At 40.2% G+C, this 26,322-nt stretch overlaps 1 protein-coding gene across 1 annotated transcript; it reads right to left on the bottom strand.

The window, feature by feature from the left end:
- Positions 1-269: 269 nt before the first annotated feature.
- PLG (plasminogen) lies at positions 270-25,489 on the bottom strand. The gene is made up of 19 exons (XM_009588269.1): positions 25,391-25,489; positions 21,956-22,091; positions 19,429-19,535; positions 14,897-15,011; positions 13,973-14,112; positions 13,275-13,395; positions 13,034-13,152; positions 11,969-12,131; positions 11,239-11,369; positions 10,328-10,493; positions 9,412-9,578; positions 8,357-8,505; positions 6,806-6,899; positions 5,337-5,457; positions 4,522-4,596; positions 4,014-4,154; positions 3,081-3,187; positions 2,055-2,200; positions 270-844 (listed from the first exon to the last, which is right to left on the bottom strand). Exons 1-19 carry the CDS (start codon positions 25,437-25,439, stop codon positions 683-685), a joined length of 2,409 nt encoding a protein of 802 aa, XP_009586564.1. The 5' UTR covers positions 25,440-25,489; the 3' UTR covers positions 270-682.
- Between the last annotated feature and the right edge of the window lie 833 nt (positions 25,490-26,322).

Genomic DNA, 26,322 nt, shown 5'->3' with positions numbered 1-26,322 from the left:
TGTAATGATTGACAGTTATTTCTCTGTCTTCACTATGGACTAACTTTAGGGTGAGGCTATTTTTTATCCACTGTTTTATATCTTTGATGCAATATTTGTACTTTTGCTGACACACAGATTTCCATGTCGATAAAAAATATGAAAATACAAACCACATGTGTTTGCTTCTTTTTTTTTTCCATCCCTTGTATTTAATGCTATCAGATATATCTAACAAAACTTCACATGCATATAAGACATGTACAGTAAGATTCTTCTTTGGTTTGTGTCATTAAATTGGCAAGAGGCTCAGACAACTCATAGCAAATGAGAAGTATTCTCCTTTCTTCATTTGTTGAAAGCACAACATCTTTGGGAAAGTCAACCTTAGAAGAAAAAGTCATTGTAGAGCCTAATATAAGATTGAAATGCAGATGTCCAGTTACAGTTGAGGTTGGGATTTTTGACACGTGTTTCAGGTAAGTCTATTGTCAAACATAGCAAACCATAGAACATATAGAAAGAGGGTAACACACCGTCAGTTGGTTTTCTTGGCAATAACTGTTAATTTATAGCAATTTAAAATGGATGATCGTATTTATTTTACTTTCTTATGAATGATTGTAGCTTTAATATTGCACTTGGAATCTTGTATTTCTAATGTGCATACTGCTTTCCAGGAGAGGGCAGTCCATACCCAAGGTCAGTTGTTTTCCATTATACTCCTAATCCAAGGAATATAGTTGGAAACTCGAACGTAAACACCAGGTTTCATGGCTTGGGCACAGCCAAGGCCCCAAGAGGTGACTCCATGTTGGACAAATTTATCTTGGTCCAGACAGACTAGAGGTCCTCCACTGTCCCCCTAAACAGAGAAAGAACAGGATGATTCCTTCACAGACAGCCCCATGCGCAAGAGTGGCCTTCTCACAGGGGGCACAGAAACAGAAGTACCTCTCGCATTTGAGGGCTGCATAAGTTGTAAGAAAACACTGGAGCTCTAGCCAAAGAATAATTCTCTATGCATGTGGTTGAACGCTTTTGTAAAGTCACCTCTTCCCGTCACCCAGGTATTACATTTATATTTGAAGTAAGGGAATTTGGCAAGAAGGAATCTGATTGCCCTTAGTGACTTAAACTGCGCTTCCTCCCCCAGTCTCTTCTCTGAGGTCTTCACGGCTTCCTGTTGATATTAGATGATCCAAGACCAAGTGAATGCATACATTCAAGCCATGTGTCTTAAGACTTGAGTACACACCCCTCAATGGCCTGCTTGCCCGTCACAGCGCTTGTGCATAGGGTAGCTGTGCTGTGTTGGCAATGGCGTTGACCTGCCGGCTGGGGCAGGCAGTCTGCTGTTTTCACGCTTCTTTACAGAGTCATCTCTAGCTTTTCAGGGAGGAAAGTTTCCATCTTGATTCAGTATGTTAAGCTTTTCTAAGCCCTTTCGTGTATTTAAAGAAACTGAAGAACTCAATTTCAAAACCTAGACTTCTGGAGAAAGCCTTCATACCACACTTGTGAGATGAGCTATTGCCAACCATATTCTTCCTTTTCAGCAAAAGGGAAGTCCAGCATGCATTTTGCCTCACCCGGTGTGATTTTCACAGGCACTCGCACTGACACTTGGAAATTAGTAGTTCCTTTGGCCCTTGGTATGCCTGCAGGGCAGACTCCACTGCATTGTTCCTTGATTGCTAACTGAGACGTCTCAGGTTGTTAACTGAGCTAGCTTGGACATTGGAGCTAGTCTAGCCGAGGCAAGCAAAGTGGTCTGGGAAAAAAAAATCAGACCATTAGTCATTCTAAGTTGGCTTCCATACACCTGGCTCAGGCAGCCGTGTGTTACCATGTACTCTGTAGTTCAGACTTATCTGAAAAATTACCTGCCCCAGTTCCTACCAGCAGACAAGAGAGCAAGGGAAGAGCAGAATCCATGTGCATTTTTCAGCTTGTATGCCACGTGGTGTGGCAGCATCCCAAGGTTAATTCCGAGCCTCTAAAGCCCAGAAAGCAAAGCACTATTTGGTTTGAATGTGCTTACAACCAGCTCTGGTGCTCACAGACATTCTTACCTGGCAGCTATCTGTGCCACCATGAATATTGCCAGCACAGAGCTCGTGTTTTTTGACTCTACCATTCAAAAATTCAGGTCGGTTGCATATTTTATTCTCGATTACAGGGAAACCAGTTTCCTTTAAGTAGCCATCACCACCAGTTCCTTTGCAAATGAAAACAAAACCAAAACACAATAAATGACAAAGGTAAATGTGCAACTTCACAAAACAATAGAGGTATGGATAAGCAGTAAAATAAGTCTAGTGTTTATGCACTATGCATATACTTTCTATGCATAATATGAAGTGGTACCAAAATCAGTAAGCATTATCAGTATCATGGTACTTATAACCCTCTACCAGACACCAAAACCCACACTGTGCTAACTGACTTTCCTGCTCCCAAAGTACATCCATATGGATCCAGTACCCACTGATAATTGTGGGAATCATTCCCAAGCCATTTTATTTCTCTGTATCTGCGTTTTCTTCTCTGTGGAAGAAAGTAAACAGGCAGTTGAAAATGGCATGATGGGCAGAAGCAAGGAGGCAGAGAAGGTACTGATGCTCTTCTCAACCAAGACAGAGTGGGAGGTTTTAAAAATGAGAGTATGTTTATATTTGAGTGAGATCTGAACCAGGCAGGTTGGGAGTAAAATAATTCAAAAGAATGAGCACACTCGCCTTCATGTGATTAAGAAATAGCCTAAATCTAGAAAAACTTTCCTACTGACTGTGTAACAGCCCACTTTGGAGAAAAGCAGAGTGGACTGAGGTACAAGAGTCAGCAGCTCCTTAGGTCTGATTCTCCTCTTTTAGTATTGGTTTAGGGGGTTTCAGTTTACATGGCTTTGAGTGATTTGGGAGAATCTAAATCAGAGGGAGACTGTGGGAAGAATGGCAGTAACTGATGAATTTTGATAAAATAGGTATATGCATGCAAGCTTCTGTGCGGTCTTTTTGGCCCAGAGAAAATACACTTTGGATACAAGTACATACCAATCTCCGAACACAGAGCTTTCAGATGTGTTAACACCGCCTCACCTTTTGTATCCCCCCAGCCCGTCACATAGCACTCCTCTCTTCCTCCTAACACAGCATTTTCTTTTGGCAAACAAACTGGGATTGCATAATTATTGATGATTGCTGGGCTGAAAGAAGAAAACAAAAGGCTCATACGGGAACAATCATTAGCACATTTATCCTTAATACCACCTTCAGGTTTCTAAAAAGATTTTAGAAGTCAGTCTGACTTGCCTTTTGGTGCAGCTAAGAGTAGGCTCAATTAAGAAGCCACATTAATTGTGCTGTCCCTGTGTCTGTTTTGGACCTGCATTGCAGCCATAGAAATCAAAGTACAAGCACTATATGTTCACATCTGCTTGCAGCCGTATGGACATATTCCTTTTGATTGCACAGTGTCTCGGCGAGAGTTTCAGATGAATGGAAGCAGATGCAAGAAGGGCCATACTGGGTATTGCATCAAACATGCATACTGTTTGCTGGCACACTGGACAGATCTGCTGGAAGAAGAAATCTCCCCACCACAGCATGGAAAAAGTACGGGGTGACATCATGCTAATATTGCAGCTTTCAATCCTCATTACCTTATCAAGGTAGAAGCATGTAGGCAGAAACACAGAGTGAAAGCTCCCCTAGGCATCACCTTCTCCTACTCTGCTGCCACTGCCTCACCTCCCAGCAGCTGTCACCCAGCGCACTGCCAGTCACTGTCCCTAGCCCTCCTCCCCTCCCAAAGCAGCCCTTTCCCTTTCTGATGCCCTGCAGCTGAATCACCTTGGTTTCCACTGGCGCTTCTGCAGAAAGCGAAGAAAGAGAGGGTCTTAAATCACTGATGGAACAGAGCGTGTATAGAAACACACATTTCCGCAACACCAGCAACCACTATTTAGTTGAAATACAGACAAACCAAACTTGTCCCGTCAGAATGAAGGAACGCCTCAGGTGAGAGGGTACCTGCTCAGTTTTAGCAGAGCAATGTCCACCCTGTGTGGCTCCTTGAACAATTTCTCAACATCTCGTTTTTGCACTGATGCCTCTAATGCTCTTTCTCTGTGTAATCCAAGGTAGACTTTATACGCAGATGGCCGTGAGGACCTATTGGAAATGATTGCACATAGTGAGCTGACGAACATGCACCTGGGATGTAGACCACTTATGATCTTATTGGGCACCTTGTTCTGTCAAAGCCAGAAAAATAAAGCCAGCTTCGGCGTAAACTTAATTTCTTAATCCCTTATTATGGCACATGAAATCAAGTTGGCAAAAGTTATCACTGTCGCTCTGTTTCTTCAGTCAAAACTCTGCTTAAGTGAATGAAGAATAGACTTGGCTCAATTCTCAACTGTTTGCAAGCTGAGTTGAGAGACAGCTCAGGTTGGCTATTGAGCCCATTTTGTTTCTCCTCTGATTTTCTATCATCTAGTGTAAAAAAATGCTGGTGGAGGCTATAACAGATACTTACCTCTCTAAGCAGTGAGCGGCAGTAAGAACCCACTGCGGGTCTATCAGAGTTCCCCCACAGAAATGCATGCCGTAACTGTAATAGAGCAGAAAGGCATGAAAAGGGCATTGGCTTAAGGCGGGGAAGTTAATTCTACTGTAGTTCATCAGGTAATCTTTCTAACATGTACGCCTTTACAAACTAAAGACCTTATTCTGCATTTGCATTAAGAATCAAACATTTTACTTTCCTTGAACAGTATTTCATACAATGACAGTAGTGTTGTGTGGATATTTTTATAAGGCCTTGTATGAAAACACCTAGATCTTTGTTCCTAACCAGTATTTCTATTACTGGAAAACCTTATGTGCAGTGATGTATACCTGTTTAGAGATTCTGGCTTTTGTCTAGCCCTGATCGCAGTCAGACAGCTCTGCAAATGGCCTTGATTCCTAGTTTTGCTAATAACTTTGCCAGTAGGATCAAATGCTTACATGGAATCAAGATCTGTACTAGCCATACTTCAAACGATTGCTTCTACTCATAGGATACTGATTCTACCGTAGGATATAGTGACAGATTTAAATTCATTCTGCCTTTTAGTAAAAGTGTTTTTGAAATTAGCAGTTGTATTGATTCTATAGGTATTTATCACAAAACAGAGCATTCTTGGTTGTCTAAATGACCTTTTTTAAGACTAGCACACATAGTGTATAGCCTTGAGCTATTTTTAAATTAAAAACAAGTTTAGAATGCTGCAACCACATACTGTGGCATCCTGTGAGAGGCAAAGGTTCCTTGAATGTAAAGTCTAATGTAATGGGGAATGGCCATACCTTGTCCGGAGACTGATTTGCCAGGGCCAGGAGTGTGGATGTGAAATACACCCAGCAACAATCCTTTGAGCACACAACTTTGGTCTGAACTTGGATTTTCCACACTCATACTGAGCAGGAGCTACAGAATAAGGAAAAAAATCACTGTAAGGAACTTTAGCATATTTGCTGTACGTTCACTATGCACTCAGAAAACTAGAAGGTGAACCTGTTACATTTATCACTTCAGCTTTTGATTCTCTGCAGGCAATTATGTATCATGCATGAACTATATTTTGTTAGATTACCTTCATCTGGAACACTTGAAAATGCCTGGCAATTTTTTTTCACATACACTTCTCAGTGGTCAGCAAATTACACATGAATAGATCTACAGTCAGATAGAAAAAAACCAGAAGGGACAAGGAGAAGGAAACAGAGAGAAAGAAAAAACAAAGTCTCCCAACATCTTTAAATGTACTCTTACAGATGCCAGCAATGCAAAAGCTGCACTGGCAGCTGTTTTCAAACTGATCTTGGTGGTACACCACATGAGATTCAATCGCTGTCTCTGTGGAACAAAATTTTGTCTGCTCTTATCTCAGGATCTTTTGGTACTTCAGATGTCTCTGAATTATTAAAAAAAGGCAGTTCTTATTTAGCCATGGGAAACTGACTCTTGTCAATACAGAATTTAGAACTTGTTGTCAGCAAAAGGAACTAACTAATGGAATTAAAGGCAAAAGCCACGTTTTCTCTGTTCTTTAGCTGAACAACTGAACAACAACAAAAAATTAATTTCAAAAAGAAATTGGATCTTCAAAAGGAATACAAAAACCATGTGAAAATGCTATTTTCGCCCCTAAGAGTCCCAGCCCAACACTTTCAGTGCATTAGTATTTTTACAGTTACAGTACGTGCAAAAACTTCATCATTGTACACTTTGTTGCACCACCTCATTCAGAGTACTGAACGGCTTGATTACTAGTGACAAAGACAAGAGAATTTAGTTAAATATTTAGGGCCAGATGCACTTTAGACATCTGATAGGGTACAGTATCAGAGGAGGGAAAATCTGGTTTACATCCAGGACAGAATCAGAGCCACATGAGCAGGGGGTGCAAAAATTTTGCTGGGATAAAAGCATCCCTTGTTCAGCCTGTCCACACACAGAGTGATGCCAGGTGACCAGGCAGGAGCAGGGGAAATTTCTGCAGGCACAGCCCTGTTTGGAAACACATGGCAAACCCCCTGCGAGCTTCAGTGGCCTCCAGGTACATCTTGTGCTGGGTTTGGGGCTTCCAAGGAATAAGCACCATTCTTAAGACCTCAGACTCAGATTTTGAGCATCACTTCCCCACAGCCTTAATTTCCAACCTAAAGCTATTGCACTGTCTTAGATCAGTCTTTCAGATTAATCACTGAATGTCCTCCGGTTGTCATAAAAGGTTACAGGAAAGGGAGACACTAGTCTTTAAAGGAATAATTACGGCACTTGGGAATGTCACAGTACTCCCAGGCTTTTCTTGGGTCTGTTGTATAGCACCAAGGTCCATTCACATCTCCGTCAGGATTCCTGCAATACTGTAACAAAGAATAACGATGCCAGCTATTAACCAGGGGACAAAAAAGCCTACCAATGCATGTTTCAAAATAAAATAAAATTAAATTTGGGAATTTTTTTTTTTACTTCCTTACAGATAAGTGATTTCCAATTCCTTTTGTCAAAATTTGTTTCTTTCTATTTGCCCTGAGAGTTTAGAAAAAGATAATAAAAATGAAACCACTTCAACTGTCTTCAGCCAGTAAGCTTCACTAGTGCAAGCTTGGACCTCTGAGCTTTCAAAAAGTAGGAGATCTTGACCTAGGATGGGGTTATCTAAAGCACTAAACCGTCTGCTCCTGCTTCCACTGCAGTTAGTAGGAGCAGTAGGGTCAGCCCTGAGGTCTTTTCACACCCACTCTGGTTGCATGACTCTGGGGCAAGCTGCTCTTGCGCAACTTGGTGATGCCTATGAGTCCCAGGGGCAGGGGTGCAGTGTTCACCCCGACCGTGGGGTGCCTGGTTAGCTGAATTGCTCTCTAGGTCTTACCGGCCATACTGACTGATCTCTGCTCAGCACACACACCTCACACAACTGCATGCTACCAGATATTTTTCTAGTTCCCTTCTCTACTCTGAAATATATCCCATGTCTTAGGAAAAAGGAGAAAATATTTGCTTCCCTTCCCCGAGAGTCCCTGCCAAATGCAAGAACCAAAAAGTTATGGCAGGCAGTTTTTTGGAGGGAGTTTCCCCAATCTGAGCTAGAATTCAATACAGGGTATGTGATGCCATCAGAGGACTGGCTAAAGCAAGATCTAAAATCATGTACCTGGAGAAAAAATAGTTCAAGCTGGCAACATCAAACAAGCCCTTTATATCACATACAGAGCTTGTCACAAACCAGGCAAGTATTGTGTATGGGATGTTACAAGTCTAGAGAACTAGCGACGAGTACATGTGTTAGGACTAGGGAGATGAAGGTTAGAGATGGAGAATGACTTACAGGATGGGTCAGATGCATGTATATCCTTCTATGACGGGCTGCGGCAGAAGCTGGAGGGCTGGAGGGGGAATTAGTAGAGGATGGGGGCTGCAATCCATCAGCTCTATATCTCAAGGAACCTGCACTGCACATTGGATCATCACCATCTCACCCATCACTGTTACTACTGAAACCTATGACCCCAGGTGCTCTTTCTGGCAGAGGAGGCAGAGGTGCTTCCCACAGACCAAGTCCTCAGCAGTGAGAAGCAAATGCCTATCTGAAGCCCCGTGGCTGTGCTGCAGAAGCACTCAAGAGAGCTTCTGGGCACCTGTGTGTCCCACAGAAGTACAGACTGCTCATGTCAACAAGAATTAGCACGATCAGGTTCTTGGATTGAACTGAGGAAAATAAATTAATTTACAAAGAACTGGCATGAAATGCTTGCTAGGGGCCCATGAAGAAGATGGGCAAAGCTCAAGGACAGCAAGTATTAAATGAACAGCTGCGTACATTTTTATCCAGGCCTGCTCCTGGATGAGTCATGGGAGTGAAATAGTCGTGGCTATGAGGTCTCTGAGAACTCCACTCTTGACAAGTCCTGCCCCTTCCAGTTTTTGCTACTGTGCCACGATAGTCTTTACCATTACCGTGAATGCAGTCTGTGAAAAAAGAGGAAAGGAAATGATTGTTAGCTGTGAGCTACTGGACCACGTCCATACTTGGTGGTGGTGAAGCAGAAATAAATTTGAGGAAATACTACTAGGACTTACACACCCTACATACTATGTATATGAGGAAAGAAGGATAACGTAATGTCAATGATGGCTAACAATCACTTTTTAATTTCCTTGCATTTTAAATGTTTTCTTCATGATCATGAAAGTCATAAATCAAAGAAGCTTAGATTCAGTTGACCCCTCATGACTCCAGAAGCCAGGATCACAAAGATCATGGACTCATAAAATCTTTTCCTTATGGACACTGTATTTGTCCACTGCCACATTTTACAGTAGGTAAAAAGCAGTAATACATGTTCAGCTAAAATTATTAACCTTTTAACCAGAAGAACATGTCATAGCAAAAAAATGAAAGCTGCAGCATCTAACCATCTACTGCATAACAAAGTTGCATCTGGACGGAATTAAAAAAGCCAGCTGTCCTCTGGTGGGAAATGGAGCCCTGGAAATGTGAATGCATGGCACAGGAAAAGACTTTTTTGGAACACTTGCCAGCAAAATTCCATCACCTTTATATCTGCTGTAATTGCTGGTAGCGCTCCCACAGTAGTGTGGAGACCGCTACCAATCCGTTTCGTTGTGTTTCCGATATTGCCAGATGTAGTAGATAAAACATGCAATATTAATCTAAAATCAAATACAGAAACCCTGCTATAAAATTCTACAAGAAAGTTCAGAAAATTAAGAGAGTGGATACAGTATTATATTAAATTCTATAATTATCGAGAGTTTCAGGTATTTCATCCTCATTAAATTCTTGATGACGTTTCCATAAAAAACAGATTGCTAGTTATGAGCATTTCTGGGGGAAGCAGCAAGTATTCTCACCAGGATTTGGTTCCAGTGTTGTCTGAGGAGGTTTTGGTAAAGTCACTTGTACATGGTCATCACACCTCTTCAGGTTGCAATACTCCCACCTCACACTGGGGTCGGTGGTGTAGCACCATGGGCGGCTATCGGCATCTGGGTTTCTGCAATAATTCTGCTTCAGGTCCCTACAAATGTAAGCATATTATATTCCCATCCATGCCACTGCTCCGAGGAGAACTTGGAAGAACATTTTAGAAAGCAGGTCTGCTACAGAGTTAGCATATATCATTTATAATGTACAGTGTGTGACAGAAATCCTTTTTCCAGCATAAAGAAATCAAGAAACATATGCAGAATATTTAAATATGCCAAATACTTATTCACTAATTAACTCTTATAGTAGAATACTGTTTACAAATCCAGATAAGTAAATGCACATATGTATATTAAAGATATAATTCTTTCTACTTTTTCAAATACATTAATAGCTTCTAAGAAGAAATAGTTTTTTGCATTTTGGAATAAATAAATAATAAATATTAGGAATAAGAAAATAACCCATCCCTTCCTCAAAGCTCTAATGAACTGCAGACTAGGAAGCAAAGACTTAAACTCATGAATAAGCTCACGTATAGAAACAGTTCATTTCAGTATAAGGGAAAACTTATGATAACTCTTAATTCCTTTAGAAGCAATGTAGAAACACACAGTTAATTAGTCTAAAGCATAATAGTGACAACTGTGGTTTGTTTCGAGATGAGGTTAATAGAAAATGTTTCTGCATTAAAAAAAGAAAAAAGCCGAAGGGATTATTTTTATCAAGTACACTCCCTTCCCAGCTTTAAAATCATTGTTTTGTAAAGATGATGCAAATCAAAACGAGTTCATGAATGGTCATTGTCCAATGAAACACAGAAATGGGAAATACACATACGCATTTGGGAACTGGTCTGCTGTTTTATTATGTCGGTGCGGTGACATGGAGCTCCAGGCTTGACATTTCTTTCCCGTGAGAGTGAAAGAAGCTGTGCCACGGTAAGTCACACCGTTGCCTTGATAGCACTCCTCAGTAATTTGAGCCTGCTCAGGCACATCAACAGCTGTAGTGAATAACAGAAACCAGTCCCTTGCATCTTAATACTTTGATATTTATACATGAGCACAGAAAGCCAACAGAAAACAGCGAGCCAGAGTATTTCACTGACCGCCACAGCACGCTCTCTGTAACAGAATCCTTCTCCGACTGTAGATCAAAAGGAAGATTTCCAAAAATGTTTGTAAAAATTTCATGATACGCTAGATTAAAAGCACTTGTACATCAATTTTACTGTCATGCAAGAGGATTAATTTCAGCTAACGATCCAAATAGTTCACATATGGATGAAAACTTCTCCAGAGCAGGGGAATGCCTGTGGCTTTGCCACAGATGCATGTGTGGAACAAGCCTGCCTTCTGTAAGGATAATTTTCTTTTGATTGCTTTTTATGGAATCTTGGTTCAGTGCTCTTAAATTATCTTAGGTTTTGCTTTTGATTCAGTTTTTCAGGAGCTGGCATGTAAAGCTCATTAACTTTTCCATGGAGCATTTAAAATGGGAAGCACCACTTGGCAAAAGGAGACGACCTCTGTTACTGCAATTTTTCCTGAGCTGGGTCAGTAGGTGACTTAAAACCTTCTGCACTTATCCACCAGACTGAACATACCAGCCTGGGCTCCACACCAGGCTCAGGAGTACATAGCAACACTGAGAGTGACAGCAATAATGCAGCTGAGCAGGTCACCCAAGATTTTTCAAAAATAAACCACAATGACCCTTCACTTCCAGATGTCTCCTGTTGTTCTTACCAGGGGTCTCTGGCTCTGTCCCGTCACAGGAGGGGATGGTGCAATATTCCCACCGCGCAGTTCTGTTGGTGGTGTAACACCATGGCATCTTCTCACCATCTGGATTTCTACAGTAGTTTTTCTCTAGGCTCCTGAAACAGAAAAATTGGCTAAGAAAAGCCTCTCATGGAAACCTAGTAAAGGTTATGAACAACAGGGGAATGTACCTTGCTGCCTAGTTTACTGTTGTATTTACTGGTGGGTAACTCTGCTGTCATTTACTGATGCCATTTACTAGATGAATAATCGCAATGCACTGGTGTTTTGGATGTGTAAACCAGACACCTGCTAGATTGATGGATGAAGTAAGAGATTGTATTTCATGTAGTACTTTGAGGCCAAGAGCAGCGCAGCAGAAACATAGGGTGAAAGAATCTAGCGCAAGCAAATATCATAATTATATCTTACTTACTCCACATTGCTTCACCTGAGCAACCATACAGTAAAAGGATGAACTGAAGAGGGAAAAAGTCAATCAAGCAGAGCTGGAAAGTCAGAAGAGGAGACACTAGCATCCAAGAACAAAAAAGTGAATAAAAAGAAATGTGCAAAAAAATTGAAAAGATGGAATCCAGCAGGTGATGAATGCTGGTGTAAGCGAAGAATTTTGCAACATAGTTGAAGAAAAATGAAGTAATTCTGTGCCTTGGTACTTTTCATGGACACTGAAAAATGGAGAGGTTTCACTTACTTGCAGGGATAGTTTTCAGGAGTGCGAGCATGTCTGTGAGGAGATTGAGAACTCCAGTGCTGACAGGTATTTCCCGATTCAGTAACAGATATCGTGCCCCGATAGTCTTCTCCTCTTCCTGATAGACACTGACGCCCTGGTGCAGGAACTGGTGGAGGTGTTGCTATTGTAGAAGAAGGAACCGAAATTTAGCAGTACCTTCTAGATATATTAAAAAAACAAACAAAAAAAACCCCAAACCACTTTGAGCTTTATAATTAAGCGGGCTTTATAGCTTTCTTTGCAGATAAGGTTTAAAGACCAAAATGTCTGGAAAGTCCAAAAGGTAGAGAAAAGATCTAAAAATATCTTTGCTTTTCTTTCTTTCATTTTAACATCTTCACAAGCAGTCAGACTGCCAGAAGACCATTTGCATCTGTCCCTTTACAGGGGCCAGGATACAACACAACCAAGCACTAGCAGCCCCATCAGAACAAAGCTGGAAAGCGGGCAAGTGGTAATACTGCGAAGAAAACTGGGGTGAAAGTGGCACGCCCACCGGCGATAGGTACAGGTATAGGTGCCGATATAGAAGACGTACTCTAACTGGTGAGAGTTAGAGACAGCAAGGATGAGGTCTGGTGAGAAGCCCCAAGGAAAAGTATCATGGCAAGGACAGGCCTTTAGGGGAAAAGGAAATTGAAAATGTGGAGAATTTAATTGGAAGAGCAAAACAAAAGCCAAAAGATTTTCAGGAAGAGTGAAACTGTTTGACATGAGAAGAGAAACTTCAGAAGAAACATCAGAACCACTGAAATGCCTGGTCATGAAAAAACACATCAAGGAAGGGAGATGTGCTCCAGGCAAAACCATTAGAAATGCCTATGACAGAAATGTCTAGCCTCAAAACAGCTATCAGAGGTTCATTTCAAGGTTATTTATTTTTTTCTTTGAGATAAAAGTCACCAGTCTTTTATTCTTTCTTTTATCTTTGGGGCCTCTTCTATTTGTTCTAGCTCCTTGCACCACCCTGAATGGAAGCTATGTAGATGTCTTTGTGTCTAGAAGTCTAGAAGTCAGACTCACTGCAACGAGGAATGTCACAATATTCCCAGCGTTTAGTTGGGCTGGTAGTGAAACACCAGGGCCGAGGTTCACCATCGGGATTACGGCAATAATTCATCTTCAGATCCTTCTCTGGAAAACTGAACAGAAAAAATAATTTAAAAAAAATGTCACTATTGGCTGTAACAATTATCCTGTCTGGGGCAGGGTGGTCTTCAGGCCGCCCTTGACGATAAACAGCCCATCACAGAGTCTGACTCACTTTTCTGGGAGGTATCCGTGAGAGTGAGGTAGCTGGGAGTCCCAGTGCTGGCACTCAAGCCCAGACACAGTTGTCGCAACTACTCCGTGGTAGTTTTCTCCACTGCAGTGCATACACTCCACTGTAGGAGCAAGGCAGAATGAGGACAAGAGAGACAGACAGTCCCTGAGAAACTGGTCCATAAACACTCATACTCATCCCACATGAAGCTCAAGAGCCTGATCAGAGCACAAGGCTGAAGGATAGTCTTCTTTTTGGCAAAGTAAAAACTTATTTTTCTTAGTAAGATAACTTCAACTAGTTGATTACATTTATAAGATTCCATTTAAAAAACCCCCAACATTATAGACTACAGTTTTTTAAAAAGCTAAATTAAAACTACTAAGCTATAATTGAAAATCTGTGTCTTGCTGACTTTTGAACTAGCAACTGTCATTTGGTTCAATTCTAGGATTATGGTATGTGAATACACTCATATAACATATTTTTATGTAGGGGAAAAAAAGACTTTGTATAGCTAGTTTGGGGGTCTTTTGGTATCTTCCTTGTTGGTGTTGAAAATGTTTTTGGAAAGTTTCAGGTTGAACTAAACTCAAGTTTGGAACAAATACTCGATTATCTGTATAGTTATCTGAATAACTTCACATTCTTGAACACATCTTCCAAAAAGGGAAAGAAATCGGTATATGTACCCTGACCTTCACACTCTGGGATGTTACAGTAATCAAATCTGGTAGCAGGATCTGTTGTGTAACACCAGGGTCCCTTTCCATCGTTATCGGGATTTCTGCAGTAGTTTTCCTCCAGTCCCGCATCGGGATATTTTTCAGGTGTGTAACTGGAACAGAATTTAAATGGGATTAGAGAAAAAGGAAAATGTCCCAATTGTTCAGCTGAGGACTCTAAAAATGAAATCTTTATCTGAGGACCATTTTGTAGATGTCATTCATTAGAAGTCTCCTAATTGCTACTGTGCCATAGCTGAAGATTTAGAAGTGCCATAGCTATAGACTTCAGGAAACATGGTGCCTCTAAGGCCAGTCTTGTCTTTAATACTTGCATTTACTCCAGCTGTTCAGTTCTGAGTAATTTTTGCTCAGCCGACGTACTTTTTAACATAGAGGGAAGTATGAGAAGGCAGAGAAAAGTATCCTCTGGGACATGTTCCCTGGGAGACGCAATGAGAAGATATTTGCTGAAATGGGAGAGTTCTCTGTAACCTGAATACTATGCCATCTCAGTAGAAGGTTACTAAATAAGGCCAGTTGGGTGTTTTTCATTAAATACAGGAAATACTGCCCTGTCAATTGGCTATGGATTCACTGATAAAATGATGTACCTCTATCTCATCTGCCACATGTTATACTTTTAGCCAAGAGAAGTTCTTGCCCTGGTGAGAGTAATGGAAAATTCTTATTTCAGCAGAACCAGGTGCTTCCCTGTCGAGTGTTTTGCTCATGTAAGGATGACAAAATTTAAATGTAACTGCCAAGACTGACAATGTCCCTATTGATCATGTAGCCCTAATTGCAGCTCATATAGCTCATATAGCACATATAAATGGCTTAGCAAAATTTCAGAAAAACATATAAACATATAAACATATAAAAAAAAGGCCTTACTTTGGTTTATGGGGGGCATTATCAACCCACTTCTGGCATGGCACACCTTTCTGAGTTTTGGCTTCTGTTCCTCTGTAGTCCACCCCTCTTCCCTCCTTGCATTCTAGAAGATAAACTGTAATGACATCTGCTTAATTAATCAGTATCATGACATGTCTATTGGATTTTAGCATATACAAAATCCATTTTCATGGTAATACATTTAAATACATTTGGTCATATTTTTACTTTCTTATGCTGTCAAAAATAGACAGCTCACGTTGTAAAAACCTACTAGTTATCTGATGTCTAAGTTGAATTAATTAGCATTGAAAAATTTATGTGAAAGCCAAAGATTTCCAAACCAGAATTCCAGACAAATAAGTGTAACATGACCTGGTTCTTTTGAGAACATACTACAGTAGATTTAGACCATAAAATATGCTTTTAACATTTAAATACTCACTATAACAAAACAGAAACACATTCTCTTTTCCTTGCCTCCTATGATATTATTATAGTTATGCACATTAATTAAAATCAAACCTTAAAAGAGAGCCATCTGAATTCACCTGAAGAAGATAACAGGACAGAATCATAGATGCATACACATAGCATTTTACCAGTTTAAATAAGCGTTTTTTCTAAGTTCATATAAATGCAGATGACATTGTTTTATTAAAGTTCACCAGGTTGTGAATGAGATTTAATTAATTCATGATATGCTAAAACAATGACTCTCTGCTCTACAAGATAAAATGGATAGTTGGTTGAAGGTGTATATTACGTATGCTTTTGTACTCTTAGATTTTGGAACTTCATAGCACCTTCATGAAAAAAAAGAAAAAGAAGGAGTGAAAGAATTAGCAATGAAATCCTGTCTTTATATAAGTCAAGGGGAATTTTAATGCTGAATAAGCCTGGGGTTTGTGTCAGTAGCCTTGAAAATATTAAATTGTTTAAAATTATTAATCATTAAATTAAATGAGAACTGAAAGGCTCAGTGTTGTCATTTTTTTTTCCCAGGAGGAAGGAGCAACCATAACTCCATTGCAGCCTTTAGGATTTTCCTAGGAGAACTGAACAATCACCTTTCCCAGCAAAGAGGTGGTGATGGCCAGGGGAGAGCAGGCTTGCAAGGGGTGGCTCTGCCAAGGCACGGCTGAAGGAACTCAGGTCTTGGCACATTCCCTCAGAGCTTCTGTATCTGCAGTTTAGGGACAATCACTGTCAGGCAACATGTCCTCTGGCTTGGAAAACTAAGCAGGAAACTCATTTAACATTCCTCTATGCACAGGGCATATTTCATCAGACAGTTCCTCCTTTCTAGCTGCAATGAAGCAATCTGTCTTTTAGGTTGTGACCTGGCTTGTCTCAATTGTCTTTAAGTAGTGTCCAAATCAGATATTTGTGGAGACCCAGTTTTGCATCAGCTTTTCTCAGCATCAGAGTTATACCAAAGCTGACATACAAGCAGAAGATTAACATAAATCTGGAGAAATAATGCCCTTTTACACAGATCTGTCTTGTCAAAAGTGAAAAGAACTAATTGACTCTGAAATAAGGTCCAGCTCTTCTGTGGGCCGATAGGTAGTTTAGATCTGGATTTATAGATGTACCTTTAGGCATGTCTTTATTTCAATGTATATATATGGGCAAGTTTACTCTAGAAACTTTTCTGGAAGCTATTTGGATCCCTCAAACAATTTTGCAATAAATTAACATTAAAAACCTCAATAACTGAACATTGAATCTGTCAGGTGCTGACTCTTTTTGTTTGCGTAAACTTTTGACCGTTTATATAACCTGTAGGTTTTTTTCTGTCTGATGACAAATAACTAACTTTGATCCCCAAACTCAGCCCATGTCACTTGGGTTAACTATTTACAAACAGATATGTGGATAACAATTCCCAAATGCTAGCTTTAATTCTTATTACTTTTTCTATAAGCCAGAGAAGGTTAACTTTCTCTTTTATATCACATACCACAGAAAAAATAATTTCTAAAATTGTGAATTTTATACCAATTGTCATCCTTTTCTTTGAACGCAGTGGTAAAGAGCAATTAGGTCTCATTAAGTAAGATCTGGGCATGTGAAAGGAATTTTCTTGAAGTATCAGGACAGCAGCAGCTGCTGGAGACAGTGATGTGATCTGCCTAGGTAAAAGCTACATTTTCCCTTCTGTTCTGTAACAGTAGATTAAATTGATGTTATCATTAGAATGGACACATAATTATTTGAGACCCTTTGCAAATGAAGAGATGAGCAACAGAGAAACCATCTGACACATACACAATAGGCTGTGTTTTTCACGTTCATGATACCTAGGTCCATCTTTTGTTTTCTGTAGGTAGATGTGCAATTTTTGGACATTTCCATTATGTAAAACTACAGTTTTTCACACCTTTACTGATGGAGTTCTGTTTTTCAAGTAACTAAAATCCATGCCTATGACCTCAAAAGTCTTAAAAGGATGCCGTAACAAATCCTCACTGAATATTGCAGCACTCTCATCCAGTGATCAACCTCAGCGAATCCAAGGGATGTCTCAAAAATAAACTAGAATCCCAGTCTAGCTCCTTATCACAGTACTGAAGCAAAATCAGTACGGATTACTTACATGTAAATTATTTATTCTGTCTTTAAATTTTGTTACTTGCCAATTGATCCATTCAGTTTTCCTTCTACAATAGGAACTGCAGAAAATTTCTTAGTATTACTAAATCATGATTCAGGGAAGTTCCCACCAGCTTCTGGATATAATAAAAATATATTATGTTAAAAATATTAAATTACCTATCAGTTATGTATACAAAAAAAGGCATCTGGCTGTAGGCTTCAGAAAATATCAGGTTGAAAAAGACCCTCAGTGGTCTTCAGTCCAAACCCCATAAAAAGCACAGCCAGCTTCTGAGCTGGATGAGGCTGCTCAGAGCTTTGTCCAGTCAATATCTGCAAGGGTGAAGGCTCCGCAGCCTCCCTGGGCAATGTGGTCCAGTGCTTACCCACACTGCCTGTGAAAAATTATTTTCCTTATATCCACAATGTCTGAACAAAATCTCAATTGGATGCTTAGCTGCAATCCAGCTAAAGCTATTGAACTACTACCTAAAATCTTCTTGCAGGTGCTATACACATGACATTATCTTATCCTACAAATCTTTCCAGGTAAACAGAGGAGTAAGGATGCAGTTTTCTGGACGTCATTGGTATTTACAGTCTAGTTATTGTGATTCTTGACTTTTGGTTAGAAACTGGCCTATTGAAACCACTGCATGATTTGCAGCAGCTGAGAACCTGGTTCATCTTTCCTCTTCATGCATCTTTCTTTGTTGAAGGAGACCAAATTCTTAGTAGATACCATAGTTTCCGATTTCTGAATATTCTCAAAGGCATTAATGTTTTTAAAAAGTTACAAATCAGCAAATGGTGAAAGGCAATGTTCACAAAGTCATTTAACACAGACAGTAGTAATTCTATTCAAAGCTTAGCACATTATCTTACATGTCTGAATGATCAGAAGGGAGAGCTTTTCTCCCTTGTGTATTACTAACGTCAGAGAACAACACAATGAAACTTACGTTACATTAAAAATAAAACACATTCCTTCTTTCCTGTATATAGCAAGAGCTCAGTGCTTGATTACGTAATTAAAAAATAGTCTTAAAACCCAATTGTTTGTCTGCATCTGGTGTGAGGTGATAGATTTTTAAAAGAGATGATAGAAAAATTAGACAGTTGTCATTTCTTAAAGATAGACTTCCTATTTTCAGAAAGAATAGGAGATCAAATACACTTAAGTCACATAATCCTCATCTATGACAAAACTGATCAGAAATAAAACATGTACAAAAGGAGGATACAAAAATTCACCACGTCAATTAATTATATCATAAATATATAGGTTAGGATAAAAGTTTCACTAAATTAATTAACTGAAGAGTACAAACATCATATAATGATATACAAATACTATAAAAATAGATCGTTTTTATCTGAAGCAGATAATACTTCTGACAACATGTGCAACCAAAAGAAAGTTGATTTGAGTCCCACCCAAGCAAATTGTGAATTTTCTTTAGTGATACAGATGAAATTATTTGGTAGTTTCCACCAGTTTTCCAGTGGGCAAAGGTCTGTCTCAGAAACCATTGCCAGCACAAGCAGCTCCTCCTGGTACCCTCAGCAAAGACAGAGAAGATGCAGCCGTAGGTTATTGGCTGGTTTAAAAGGAGAGGAGAGAAGGGACCCTTAAGCACCTCCATTACTCCCAGCACCTTCTGTGTTCCCCAAGCAACAGTGCTCTTTTCTGCCTGTGGACCCTCGGATTGAGGGAGCAGGAAAGATGCAGGAACACTAATCTGGGGAAAAAATTGGTACCACTGCTATATAAGCAATGTGGCAAAACCCAGGTGTTAGGTAAGGGCTGACCTACCTACTTCGTCTGACCCGGTGAAGGCTTAGCCCCCATTTACAATAGGGTTATGTGAGTCCCACTGGAAAGTATATCTCAGTGAAATAATGTAAAAAAGACATAGACATAGACATACTTCTTTTTTCATAAAGAACTGCATTTGTTCTTCTGAATATCACTGCTGTTTTGGTGTTCTCAGCCAATGTTAAACACTGTTGGTCTTTACTGGTGAATAAGAAGGCCCTGTTGAAATTAAGAGGAGAGAGCAACATAAGAAACAATAGCTGAATGTGTGCATTATTTTCCTAAACACCTTTCTAGTATTCAGTTACAATTTTAGCAAGCACTGCACTTCAGCGATATTTAAGATTGAGTAATGTTTCACAAATCATTGAATATCACAGCTCCCATTTTCAGTGGTGACTTTGACTCCTAAATCTTCGTACCAAAGTTAGGTTGAAAGGGAGCTACACGAACAAATTATGACAAGGGATAAAAAAGAAGGTTTATAATGTGCCAGAGAACATGCTGAAGAGGATACATGCACAAGGGACCTTGCTCTTATTTAAAAAAAATTAGTGGTCAGTCAAGAAGCGAGACATTCTACAGTATTCAGCAGTTACCAAGGAACAGGTAAAACACAACAAGCCAGGACCTTAAGTTACCTTGCGATAACTGTTCTGAGTCATCATATGTGAAGCAATGTAAGCTTTGGAAAACACAGCCATTTGTCTTTTCAGCAAGTACCTAGTCTGTAAGTCTGCAAAACTGGAGCAGATGGTGTAACCTTTACAATAGCATCTGAGGAAAACTCCTGACAGGCTAAGTAATTTCTACAGCTAGCTTTTCTGAACCAAAAAAAGAGCAATAGCAACATGGCATTCAGTGGGAAGGTCTATACCAGGAGTGTAAATACTGACAAAGCCCATTCCGTAGCCCTAATACCATCTGGCATGATCCCGGTGTGCCTGTTCTTGTAAATTCGCACAGCCTCTGCCCAAAGGAGAGGGATCACACCCGGACTCACTGCTGGGAACAGCGTCTGTGCATTGTCTGGGGAGTGCTGGTTGCCCTGGGTTGTTTTTGGGTCAAAACTACACTGGGGGCTGTTCCCCCCGATCCAAGCCCAGCTCTCAGTAATGTTAAACTTACAAGTAGGGATGTAGCGAACGAGCACAGCCCGACACACTGCCAAGGCGGGATAACAAGCCTGAAGTACTGATCTGAACTCATTGGTCTGAAGCACTGGTGGGATGGTGCTGCAGTGCTGGCTTGGTCTTAAAGCTCTGCCTAACAGTTACCTTTCTTCCCTCATATCCTTCCCCGCCAGATAGCATCTGTTCTTTACTGAATGTAATAGATCGCACGTAATTGGTTAGGGAGGCAAGGACAAAACAACCCTGACGTTATTCCAGTGTCAGGTGATGGTAGGCTCAGACCTGAGGCAGACGCTAAGGAATGATACTGTGTCTGAATATGCCTCAAAAGAGAACAATAATCCTCTGAAAGCTGTAAATATATCATCTGACTATACAGACCTGCCTTCTCTGCCTTCCTCCCTACCCTCCTGAGACAAACACTGCTGAAGCTGTGCCCTCTCTGTGTGGTTTTCAGAGCGGGGAGTAGGATCAAAGGGAATGGGTGGTGCTTCACACACGCAGTCAGCAAACCCCTGTCATCCTTCAGGGTTACACCTCTTTAAAATAAGTCTCATTTTCCCTTTTGATTTAAACCGCAAAGTTATAAAACACATTTGAAATGTCAGCAACAGGGTACCCCTGCCTTGAATAAAAACCTGACGGAGAGCCAAGTGCTGGAAACAGCCCTGCAGCCAGTCTGCTGAGTTCAAAAAGGCATGGGGCAGGAGTGGTAGATCAAGAACTCATGAAGATTAGAAGAGAAACCCCCCCTGCCTCATATGTGAGGACAGCCTCCCACCGCAGTAACGGATGTCTCTCCTCACTGCTCCCGTTGCCTGCTCTACTGCTGAAGCTCAATGGGCTCTGAGGCTTTGGCACAGGAGGCTCAGAAGCCTTAGGCCCAAAGCAATAGGCTCCCCTGAGCCAGGAGCCTGAGCAAAGGCCAGGGGTACAGACTGGTCAACATCTTTCATGCTTTCTAGCCCCTTGGGCCTGGTTAAATGCATGTGCAGAGAGAAGGCTTGGCTGGAAGTAAGGTTTAGGATCGTTAAGGTTTAGATGGACGTCTCTTTTTCAAAGTAAATAGAAGTTACGTAAGTTACTTCTAGTAAAATTCAAAATAATGGATGTATCTTCAAGATAATACCTAATGCAACGAATATAAGCAGTGCCATTATTGCTGTCCTAAATTTCCAAGCAATTAATTGTGTCGCTTTATTGCAAAAGGAGTGCAAAAGCCTTGATAAAACCATGTCAAGTTGGTTTCCAGTGTGCCAAGCTGTGCATCAAGATATCATAATGTTTTCCAATAAAAATCCAACATAATTTTCTTAATTTCTCTATTTCTGCTGTCTTCATCCATATGTCCCAGGCATTCTGTTTCTATACATCTTTTGTTTTTCCAACAGACCTCAGACACACATACTCCTAAGAAATCCCTCAAAACTTCAGACTGCTGATAAATAAGGCAGACTGCCCCATCATCTGCAATGAAAGATATATATGGGAACCAGTGGAAATTACCTGCAAGTAAATTTAATTTCAGTTTCACATCGCTCCGCACATTCCTCTTTACTATTTGTCCTATAAATTTGCTTCTTTGGGTTGAGCAGCCAAGCTCCCTCTGTTCTCACATAGTTGTCTAGTATGCTTCCTTGCACTAAAAGGAAAAAGAGAGAAAGAGGTAAAACCGTAAATGCTGATGTGATTTATTTCAAAATTTCATGTTAAATTCTTTGTCACCTAGTTGAGTAACATCATCATTTAATGGCTGGGATAATTGGGTTAATGGAGACAAAATATGGGTAAATCTTGCCTTCTTAGTATGGTAAAGGGTAGCGTCACTGAAAACCCCATGTAAGGCAGGACAGAGAAGTGGCTTGAACAGTGCTTTGTATCATTCTGAAAGTCATAACAAGTAACACACACCTAGGGTATAAAGTGAACAGAGAAGATGACCCAAGGAGTGAAAAAAAGTGGGGTGTTTCAAAAAGAAAATATTGGTCGCCCATACTTTGGAGAAAGTGGAGAAATGGGACTCAAGGGGAATGTGAAACAATGATTGTCCATTGCTGATACCTACCCATGTGGAATGAATTCAGTTTCATCAGCCACACCATAGCTGCCTCTTTTCAAATGCTCTTGCCTTTGCAAGAAAGAAGCCATCCTCAGTCACTGGGGTTATCACTGTGCTCATGTTCACTTTGTCATTTTTGTAATAACTCTGTATTGAACTTACTTAATAATCAAGGTAGCAGATGTTGCCCTCCATTGCAGTGAATTAACACAAACCATTAAACTGGTAGATAAATTCACCTAACAACCTCTGAGTTACATCTGAATGTGAAATAGATACATGCTAAAAAGTAAAGCTATGTTTAGTGGTAAACTCCAGAAATGGTCAAGTACAATCCTTCTTGTAAAGGACTTTGCCATTTAGTATTTTCTTTTTCTGCTACAGCTATGCAACCTCTGAATGGTTAACTACAGTTCACAAAACTGTGACTTTCATGACTTCCAGCTGCAGGGTCACGGAGTTGCATGAGTCCTGTGATATTTACAGTTTCTTCATCAGATGAGCATATGACTCTACTGACAAACGTTTGGCTCTGCGAATTACCCGTTCTGCATGGTTTCAACCCCGAACAGACAGCTGGCCCATGGTCTTTCCACACATCTCAGTCCTGCTCTGTGCCCTGTTTTTGTGCCTTGCTTGGCACAATTGCTGAATAAAAGGCATACAGGGTATGAACCAAGACCCTGGCTTCCCCCTCATGTGTGACAGCCATGCTGGAGAGAAGGACTTCTTTCTTAATCTATTTCTGACCCTTCCCTTTCTCAGCCGTAGCCCAATGCCGGCAGGAGGGACAGAAAGCAGCCTCGTCCCGCTCAGACCCACGGCCTGTGACTGGGGGCTCCACAGGGATCTTCAGTGAAACGTCTTCAGGCTGAGGAAGGCAACTCCTCCTCCCTTTCCTGAGTGACACTCTGTTGTGGTGTGAAGCAGGCTCATATGCCTCCTGGTACAGTTAAATTCCGTCACCCGAGTGCTAGCTCAGCCTGCAGTTGAGTGTTTTGTTTAAGATCATTTTGCACCTACAAGATGGAACTGATAAAATAGGCACAAAAGCCAAATTATGCTTCCTCTCATACCATTGCAAACCCAGAGAAGTTGCCGGAGGTTTTTTTCTGCATGTAGACTAGGGAAAAGTTTGGCCCTAAGGGTTGACGGTTTTAACAGTATTCATGAAAGAAAAGGATAGTTACTAAAAAAAAAAAAAAAAAAAGGATACAATAAAATTTCATGTGACAAGCACAGGAATCACTGATTCCACTAGTTATTTAAAAAAAGAAAAGACATTAAGAAGAAATTAGTTTTGAGAGAAATCATTAAACTAGGTTAAAACAATACCATAGGGATGCTGCAATGCTCTCCACAAGGACAAGAAATATAAGTAAAGAGTTCCTATTATGGTACAGCTTTCAAGCAACCTTAATTCTGTTCTGTTTTGACATTTTGCAATAATATTGTCTTTATGACTACAGCATTTTATTTTTAAAATATTGACAGGATCATAATTGATTTGGGTCATAAATATATTTTTTCCCCTTTTCTGTTATAATTACATGGCAGGGCATAATACTTTAAGAAAAAAAAAAGAAAATACATGCAAGCTGAATAAAAATGTAGTAAGTTTTCTTGCTACCATTTTTCCTATGTCTATGAAATTTTTCAGTGTTAGAAAGATGCATTACTGCCTTATTCGGAAATGCAAATATTTACCACCATTTGATAAAGGATTTGCAAACAAAAGCACAGTATTGCAGACAAAACCCCAAATCCTATATTTCCCTCCCCTGTATAAAAATCTTACTTATTTGAAAAATGTATTTGATTTGAATGAGGTTGTTCTTCTGCAAAAACAAAGCTTAGAAACTAGAATTTAAATTAAGGTGATCATTCCTAACATCAAATAATATCTAGAATTTTTTATGCTGGGGCATGTGTCTAATATTTCTAGCTAAAATCTACCCATACATTTTTCTAGCTGTTACCTTTTTTATATTTTAAAACTACATATGTAAAATGCTCGTGTATTTTATTGGGGTTTTTAATATATGTTGGCACACTCATAACTATATTTTTAACTGCAATCACAACAGGCTGTGTAGTTATACAGAAGGCCTGAAAGAAGATGTACAATCTGAATCCCATAGTTCATCGAAGTTTAAAGTTTTCAAGACAGAGAATATTTATTTGCAATTTCTGTAAGAGTTAAAATCTACTAAACCCCAAAAGATATATATAAAGAACTTTACTCAGTTCTTGTGTGTTACAAATTATTTTGTCCTATCTTTCGTAAAAATAGTCTTGCAGCACCAAAAATACTGCAGAAACTAACACTGGCCAGATTTTGCCTTCCCTATCACATGGAATGAAAAATTTCCTGTTAAGATTGTGGCTATGAAAAAGACTGAAACTCTAGCGTGTAGAACAATTTTTCCTTTCCTTTGTGATTTTGTTTTTCACAATGCATTTACAAATTTTAAACCAATCAAAATAAGGATCACAGTACTTGGCAATAACAGGGAAAAGAAACAACCCTAGGATAAAAGACTGCTGAAACCAGAGAAGCCACGTCTTTGTAGCAAGCCTTTGACAGGTTGCTTTTCCAAGGGTGCCCCCATTTCTGGCCGTGGGGCATGTTTGCAGGGAGCCACTTCTTCCCCACACAGACACCAAGGCTGTTGCTCTTCTGGTCTCTCTCATGAACACGACACTGGAGCAACCACAGCTCTCGCTTTCGACAGCAAGTCTCTCTGGCCAGCAAGCCCCAAATCCATCATCATCCAGGTAAGTGGCGACACAGGGATTTGGGGACCTACCTTCACCAAATGGAGCTTGCAAGCGTTTGGCCCCCATCTCACCTAGGCAAGCAGAAAGCAAAGGACTCTTACCTGAGCTGAGCAAGAAAAGAAAGAGAAAGGCGGCTTTGCTAATTCCCATTTTGGCCCAGCTGGCGGGTGCTGGAAGTTGTGTGTGTCAGTGCACAAAGTTTTATTGACTCGCACTGGAGTAAGGCAGCATCAAACAAACAAGGCAGGTGGGTTAAGTTAATCATTCTCCCATGCTGTGACCCCCTTTGCCGTGGTGTGGCCATTCAAACAACCTTGAATTGGATATATTACCAAATCAGACTCAATCATTTGTACTGGATGCTAGGAAATGGGGAAGCATTCTCTTGTTTTGCGGGGCATGTTTTTGTTCTTAAATGGTTAGGTCTTTCTTTGCTAGAGAATAGACAAGAATAATGTTGCTGGAAAGATTGGGAAATCATGTGTCCAGACAGAATTTGAATTTCTCCTGATACTAGAGTCCCAATGGTAATTTCAGGCATGCATACCTGTATTGATTTATAAGGACCAACTTCCATTTAATCTCAGGGTAAGCACTATTATCAGATCCAGACAATATTAACTCTGTAAAATAGTTTAACTTTACTTTTATTAAAGAATTCCTTCTCTCCTATGTTTCCTTGACCTAGGCTTTTCTTTTTTTTTTCTATTTGGGAGTAAGATTTAGAGTTCATTTTAGTTCAATAGAATAACTTTAGGTTTAAGACCCATAAATAGCAATTTAGTGTTCTTCCTTACCAGACGTTTAACCTCACACTGCATGCATAAACTCCTCCAGTGAGGGTGTCAGACTTTGCTCATCCATGCGTTATCCTGATTTCAACATCAGCTCACTCCGCATTTCCCAAGCGGCCTTTGCCTTGGAAAAGTTGCACTGCAGCACCATTTCATGGCTTCCCTTGCACGTTAGGTCACTGGCGTTGCTTCAAAACAACTTGTTGAATCAAATGTGCTGGTGACTCACCAGAGGCAGG

The sequence above is a fragment of the Fulmarus glacialis genome, unplaced genomic scaffold (genome assembly GCF_000690835.1).
Source record: "Fulmarus glacialis isolate BGI_N327 unplaced genomic scaffold, ASM69083v1 scaffold11742, whole genome shotgun sequence".
NCBI lineage: Eukaryota > Metazoa > Chordata > Aves > Procellariiformes > Procellariidae > Fulmarus > Fulmarus glacialis.
The sequence above is the reverse complement of the archived record's forward strand: the minus strand, read 5'-3'. Positions and strand labels throughout refer to the sequence as shown.

Bases quoted from the DNA above. Each gene is read 5' to 3' on its own strand.
- PLG (XM_009588269.1), bottom strand. From the start codon at position 25,439: ATGGGAATTAGCAAAGCCGCCTTTCTCTTTCTTTTCTTGCTCAGCTCA. The intron at 4,597-5,336 runs GTATGGCCATTC...GCTCTATTACAG, and splicing joins CAAATCAGTCTCCGGACAAG to TTACGGCATGCATTTCTGTG. The intron at 3,188-4,013 runs GTACCCTCTCAC...TTCTTCTTTCAG, and splicing joins GCTCTGCTAAAACTGAGCAG to CCCAGCAATCATCAATAATT.